At 46.8% G+C, this 7,715-nt stretch overlaps 1 protein-coding gene across 1 annotated transcript in view; it reads left to right on the forward strand.

The window, feature by feature from the left end:
* Window positions 1–1,522: 1,522 nt before the first annotated feature.
* The window catches only part of LOC306918041 (uncharacterized protein), an 18,943-nt gene continuing 12,750 nt past the window's right edge, over window positions 1,523–7,715 (forward strand). The window contains exon 1 of the mRNA XM_079530936.1: window positions 1,523–1,659. Within this exon, the coding sequence (XP_079387062.1) occupies window positions 1,633–1,659 (27 nt within the window). The 5' untranslated portion in view covers window positions 1,523–1,632. The remainder of the gene's footprint in view (window positions 1,660–7,715) is intronic.

The raw sequence follows: 7,715 nt of genomic DNA on the forward strand, positions 1-7,715 counted from the left end.
GTTTACTGAGACGCTACACTGTCTCTGCATTCTATGATCCTATAGTTTACCTTCTCTCTGCATTCTATGATCCTATAGTTTACTGAGACGCTACACTGTCTCTGCATTCTATGATCCCATAGTTTACTGTCTCTCTGCATTCTATGATCCTATAGTTTACTGAGACGCTACACTGTCTCTCTGCATTCTATGATCCTATAGTTTACTGAGACGCTACACTGTCTCTCTGCATTCTATGATCCTATAGTTTACTGTCTCTCTGCATTCTATGATCCTATAGTTTACTGTCTCTCTGCATTATATGATCCTATAGTTTACTGTCTCTCTGCATTCTATGATCCTATAGTTTACTGAGACGCTACACTGTCTCTGCATTCTGTGATCCCATAGTTTACTGTCTCTCTGCATTCTATGATCCTATAGTTTACTGTCTCTCTGCATTCTATGATCCTATAGTTTACTGAGACGCTACACTGTCTCTCTGCATTCTATGATCCTATAGTTTACTGAGACGCTACACTGTCTCTCTGCATTCTATGATCCTATAGTTTACTGAGACGCTACACTGTCTCTCTGCATTCTATGATCCTATAGTTTACTGAGACGCTACACTGTCTCTCTGCATTCTATGATCCTATAGTTTACTGAGACGCTACACTGTCTCTCTGCATTCTATGATCCTATAGTTTACTGAGACGCTACACTGTCTCTCTGCATTCTATGATCCTATAGTTTACTGAGACGCTACACTGTCTCTCTGCATTCTATGATCCTATAGTTTACTGAGACGCTACACTGTCTCTGCATTCTATGATCCTATAGTTTACTGAGACGCTACACTGTCTCTCTGCATTCTATGATCCTATAGTTTACTGTCTCTCTGCATTCTATGATCCTATAGTTTACTGTCTCTCTGGTTAAGAGCCTACATTAAAACATTGTACGTCTAAAAACAGAAATATTATTTGCGATCAGTGAGCTCACACTACTTACTGTCAACTAATGTACTGATATCACATGTCTGTCTGTCTGTCTGTCTGTCTGTCTGTCTGTCTGTCTGTCTGTCTGTCTGTCTGTCTGTCTGTCTGTCTGTCTGTCTGTCTCACCACCTGACTGACATGATGTCACTGTCCATAAATCAGCGTGCCAGCGACAGGTTTGACCTCCGACCCTGATCGCTCTTACTGGACGCCTTGACGTCCATGACATCACTGCATGCCAGGTGTGTGTGTGTGTGTGTGTGTGTGTGTGTGTGTGTGTGTGTGTGTGTGTGTGTGTGTGTGTGTGTGTGTGTGTGTGTGTGTGTGTGTGTGTGTGTGTGTGTGTGTGTGTGTGTGTGTGTGTGTGTGTGTGTGTGTGCGTGTGTGAGGGAGAATGCTTCATGATAGGCTACTGGGTAACCCGATCTGATCTCTCTCTCTCTCTCTTTTTTTCTATTTTACTCTGAGTCTATATAAGAGACAGGCAGTCCAGGCAGAACACACACAGACAGAAGACAGACAGAAGACAGACAGACAGACAGACAGACAGACAGACAGACAGACAGACAGACAGACAGACAGACAGACAGACAGACAGACAGACAGACAGACAACCGTTGGAATCTATATCTTCATTGATCGATCCGACAGAATGGGACTACACAGCGTTGAGGAACTGGTGAGTGCGTGCGTGCGTGCGTGCGTGTGTGTGTGTGTGTGTGTGTGTGTGTGTGTGTGTGTGTGTGTGTGTGTGTGTGTGTGTGTGTGTGTGTGTGTGTGTGTGTGTGTGTGTGTGTGTGTGTGTGTGTGTGTGTGTGTGTGTGTGTGTGTGTGTGAAGATGTCACAGCTAATACACCAGATATTGTTGTTGTTGAGGACAGTAGAGAAGTGATCATTGTGGAAGTGACATGTACATTATTTTGACCACAGTCTGGAAGAGGCATTCCTTACCAAGGTGCTTAAGTACCAGCATCTTAAGGATGCTGTTATACAGCTTGGCTACAAATGTAAACTACTTGTGTTCATATCTGGAAGCCTCGGTAATGTCCATAAATCAGTCGTGACTCGTGAGGGTCCTGCCCTGCAGATTGCAGGAATGCCCAATAAGCAGAGAGCTGATCAGGCATCGGCAACATTCTGTTCAGCGTTGGCAATAATTGTCAGTCGACCATATATGGAGAAGGCGATGCTTCCTGTGCCCGTGATCTGTATCCTGACCTGAAGCACTCGTTTTCCCAAGTTTGCTCATCCACTATTGTTTGTGTTCAAGAATTCCTTGCAATGTGCAAGACATGTTTAGGAGGCAAAATAGCTCAAAATTAAAAATAAATATGATTTCACCTGCCATGATGTCTCGCCTTCTAGTAGTTCACTAATGAGGTGATAATAAATAGCTCTAGTGTTTCTAGATAACTGTTGGGAGACCAGAGAGGGTAATAATCCGACAAGGAACTGAAAAAACAGGGGAGTATAATTAGACACAGGGAGTAACAGGACACAGGTGAAACTAACTGACAATCAACACAGGGAGTAACAGGACACAGGTGAAACTAACTGACAATCAACACAGGGAGTAACAGGACACAGGTGAAACTAACTGACAATCAACACAGGGAGTAACAGGACACAGGTGAAACTAACTGACAATCAACACAGGGAGTAACAGGACACAGGTGAAACTAACTGACAATCAACACAGGGAGTAACAGGACACAGGTGAAACTACCTGACAATCAACACAGACTACTGGTAGGATGGTGGTGGTGGAGGAGGATGGCGAATTTGAAGAATAGTGAAAATAGCCGATCTACAAGTGCAGTAGGCTACTCACAACCCATGGTTGGTCTGTGGTGGAGCAGAACTCACAACCCATGGTTGGTCTGTCGTGGAGCAGAACTCACAACCCATGGTTGGTCTGTCGTGGAGCAGAACTCACAACCCATGGTTGGTCTGTCGTGGAGCAGAACTCACAACCCATGGTTGGTCTGTCGTGGAGCAGAACTCACAACCCATGGTTGGTCTGTCGTGGAGCAGAACTCACAACCCATGGTTGGTCTGTAGTGGAGCAGAACTCACAACCCATGGTTGGTCTGTCGTGGAGCAGAACTCACAACCCATGGTTGGTCTGTCGTGGAGCAGAACTCACAACCCATGGTTGGTCTGTCGTGGAGCAGAACTCACAACCCATGGTTGGTCTGTCGTGGAGCAGAACTCACAACCCATGGTTGGTCTGTCGTGGAGCAGAACTCACAACCCATGGTTGGTCTGTAGTGGAGCAGAACTCACAACCCATGGTTGGTCTGTCGTGGAGCAGAACTCACAACCCATGGTTGGTCTGTCGTGGAGCAGAACTCACAACCCATGGTTGGTCTGTCGTGGAGCAGAACTCACAACCCATGGTTGGTCTGTCGTGGAGCAGAACTCACAACCCATGGTTGGTCTGTCGTGGAGCAGAACTCACAACCCATGGTTGGTCTGTCGTGGAGCAGAACTCACAACCCATGGTTGGTCTGTCGTGGAGCAGAACTCACAACCCATGGTTGGTCTGTCGTGGAGCAGAACTCACAACCCATGGTTGGTCTGTCGTGGAGCAGAACAAACAACTTGGTTGAGAGATCGCAGGTGTATTTATACTGTGGTGATTGCACCGGGGATTGGGACCCCTTAGGGTCTAAAGGGACCCCTTAGAAGGGACCCCTTAGAAGGGACCCCTTAGGGTCTAAAGGGACCCCTAAGGGTCTAAAGGGACCCCTTAGAAGGGACCCCTTAGGGTCTAAAGGGACCCCTAAGGGTCTAAAGTTTAGACCCTAAGGGGTCCCTTTAGACCCTTAGGGGTCCCTTTAGACCCTTAGGGGTCCCTTTAGACCCTAAGGGGTCCCTTTAGACCCTTAGGGGTCCCTTTAGACCCTAAGGGGTCCCTTTAGACCCTTAGCGGTCCCTTTAGACCAGACCCTAAGGGGTCCCTTTAGACCCTAAGGGGTCCCTTTAGACCCTAAGGGGTCCCTTTGGACGAGAGCGGCGTTCTCGTCCAAAGGGACCAAACGCAACAAAGTGAAACCACCTTCCAGAGTGGGAAATCTTTGAAAACGCTGTTTCCTCTCCTCTCCGTGTAAACAGGCAAAGCGGCGAATCCGCAAAACCTATGACATCATATGGCTCACGTTGGCTCACAACGCATATGTTTATTACATTGATGCAGAGCCATATACAGGGCTGGACTGGCCATATGTTTATTACATTGATACAGGGCCATATACAGGGCTGGACTGGCCATATGTTTATTACATTGATACAGGGCCATATACAGGGCTGGACTGGCCATATGTTTATTACATTGATACAGGGCCATATACAGGGCTGGACTGGCCATATGTTTATTACATTGATGCAGAGCCATATACAGGGCTGGACTGGCCATATGTTTATTACATTGATACAGGGCCATATACAGGGCTGGACTGGCCATATGTTTATTACATTGATACAGGGCCATATACAGGGCTGGACTGGCCCTATGTTTATTACATTGATACAGGGCCATATACAGGGCTGGACTGGCCCTATGTTTATTACATTGATACAGGGCCATATACAGGGCTGGACTGGCCATATGTTTATTACATTGATGCAGAGCCATATACAGGGCTGGACTGGCCATATGTTTATTACATTGATACAGGGCCATATACAGGGCTGGACTGGCCATATGTTTATTACATTGATACAGGGCCATATACAGGGCTGGACTGGCCCTATGTTTATTACATTGATACAGGGCCATATACAGGGCTGGACTGGCCCTATGTTTATTACATTGATACAGGGCCATATACAGGGCTGGACTGGCCATATGTTTATTACATTGATACAGAGCCATATACAGGGCTGGACTGGCCCTATGTTTATTACATTGATACAGGGCCATATACAGGGCTGGACTGGCCATATGTTTATTACATTGATACAGGGCCATATACAGGGCTGGACTGGCCATATGTTTATTACATTGATACAGGGCCATATACAGGGCTGGACTGGCCCTATGTTTATTACATTGATGCAGAGCCATATACAGGGCTGGACTGGCCATAGGACGTACCGGGCATATTCCTGGTGGGCCGCGGCCGTAGGGGGCCGCCATGATTAAATAAATACAAAATAATAAAACTTTCAGGCAGGCCAGGCCACCAGGAAGGTACTGCCAGTGCCATCATGATAATTTAACTGTACCTGCATCAGTGACCCTCTTCTATCTTGAATCCTTTTGCCAACATCAATCTTGTGAGAGCAACAGAGGGTTGTGTAGTTGGTCTGTTGGTTTGTATATCATTTATGTTGTTCTGTAAAAGTGGTGGTATTAGGGCTTGTTTGTTTGTGTGTGCCTCGACGGAGCGGACGGTAGAGTCTATCTGTGCGCTGGTTGTGGTGGGCCGGTCTGGGCCAAATTTGCGCGAAAATGACTGGGCCGAATTTTTGTCCCAGTCCAGCCCTGGCCATATATCATATCCTACAATGAACAAGCCTCCCTACAAAGCGCTGCTCATCAGCGATGGTGAATGTAAAACCATGATGTAATGAAATGCCTTGTGAAAGGTGGCGGCAGCAGCGTTTATGTAGCATGCTCTGTGCTGCCTGTCAGTCTGTCTGTCTGTCTGTCTGTCTGTCTGCCTGTCTGTGTCTCTGCCTGTCAGCCTGTCTGTCTGTCTGCCTGTCTGTCTCTCTGCCTGTCAGCCTGTCTGTCACCTCGATGCGTTAGTAGAAAGCAGGCAGCGAGCGACGGCCACAACCCCGTCGTGGTCTGGAAGCATCATTCTCATTCATGTGTGTGAGAGAGAGAGAGAGAGAGAGAGAGAGAGAGAGAGAGAGAGAGAGAGAGAGAGAGAGAGAGAGAGAGAGAGAGAGAGAGAGAGAGAGAGAGAGAGAGAGAGAGAGAGCGAGAGAGAGCCTGGGCACACTTTAGATTCCATGCGCGGACAGAAGAAGCTGTGTTTTGACAGAAGAAGCTGTGTTTTGACAGAAGAAGGTGTGTTTTGACAGAAGAAGGTGTGTTTTGACAGAAGAAGGTGTGTTTTGACAGAAGAAGGTGTGTTTTGACAGAAGAAGGTGTGTTTTGACAGAAGAAGTTGTGTTTTGACAGAAGAAGGTGTGTTTTGACAGAAGAAGGTGTGTTTTGACAGAAGAAGGTGTGTTTTGACAGAAGAAGTTGTGTTTTGACAGAAGAAGCTGTGTTTTGACAGAAGAAGGTGTGTTTTGACAGAAGAAGGTGTGTTTTGACAGAAGAAGCTGTGTTTTGACAGAAGAAGCTGTGTTTTGTCAGAAGAAGCTGTGTGAGCCATATACAGGGCTGGACTGGCCCTATGTTTATTACATTGATACAGGGCCATATACAGGGCTGGACTGGCCATATGTTTATTACATTGATACAGGGCCATATACAGGGCTGGACTGGCCATATGTTTATTACATTGATACAGGGCCATATACAGGGCTGGACTGGCCCTATGTTTATTACATTGATGCAGAGCCATATACAGGGCTGGACTGGCCATATGTTTATTACATTGATGCAGAGCCATATACAGGGCTGGACTGGCCATAGGACGTACCGGGCATATTCCTGGTGGGCCGCGGCCGTAGGGGGCCGCCATGATTAAATAAATACAAAATAATAAAACTTTCAGGCAGGCCAGGCCACCAGGAAGGTACTGCCAGTGCCATCATGATAATTTAACTGTACCTGCATCAGTGACCCTCTTCTATCTTGAATCCTTTTGCCAACATCAATCTTGTGAGAGCAACAGAGGGTTGTGTAGTTGGTCTGTTGGTTTGTATATCATTTATGTTGTTCTGTAAAAGTGGTGGTATTAGGGCTTGTTTGTTTGTGTGTGCCTCGACGGAGCGGACGGTAGAGTCTATCTGTGCGCTGGTTGTGGTGGGCCGGTCTGGGCCAAATTTGCGCGAAAATGACTGGGCCGAATTTTTGTCCCAGTCCAGCCCTGGCCATATATCATATCCTACAATGAACAAGCCTCCCTACAAAGCGCTGCTCATCAGCGATGGTGAATGTAAAACCATGATGTAATGAAATGCCTTGTGAAAGGTGGCGGCAGCAGCGTTTATGTAGCATGCTCTGTGCTGCCTGTCAGTCTGTCTGTCTGTCTGTCTGTCTGCCTGTCTGTGTCTCTGCCTGTCAGCCTGTCTGTCTGTCTGCCTGTCTGTCTCTCTGCCTGTCAGCCTGTCTGTCACCTCGATGCGTTAGTAGAAAGCAGGCAGCGAGCGACGGCCACAACCCCGTCGTGGTCTGGAAGCATCATTCTCATTCATGTGTGTGAGAGAGAGAGAGAGAGAGAGAGAGAGAGAGAGAGAGAGAGAGAGAGAGAGAGAGAGAGAGAGAGAGAGAGAGAGAGAGAGAGAGAGAGAGAGAGAGAGAGCGAGAGAGAGAGAGCGAGAGAGAGCCTGGGCACACTTTAGATTCCATGCGCGGACAGAAGAAGCTGTGTTTTGACAGAAGAAGGTGTGTTTTGACAGAAGAAGGTGTGTTTGACAGAAGAAGGTGTGTTTTGACAGAAGAAGGTGTGTTTTGACAGAAGAAGTTGTGTTTTGACAGAAGAAGGTGTGTTTTGACAGAAGAAGGTGTGTTTTGACAGAAGAAGGTGTGTTTTGACAGAAGAAGTTGTGTTTTGACAGAAGAAGGTGTGTTTTGACAGAAGAAGGTGTGTTTTGACAGAAGAAGG

The sequence above is a fragment of the Electrona antarctica genome (genome assembly GCF_951216825.1).
Source record: "Electrona antarctica genome assembly, contig: scaffold_182, whole genome shotgun sequence".
Lineage (NCBI taxonomy): Eukaryota > Metazoa > Chordata > Actinopteri > Myctophiformes > Myctophidae > Electrona > Electrona antarctica.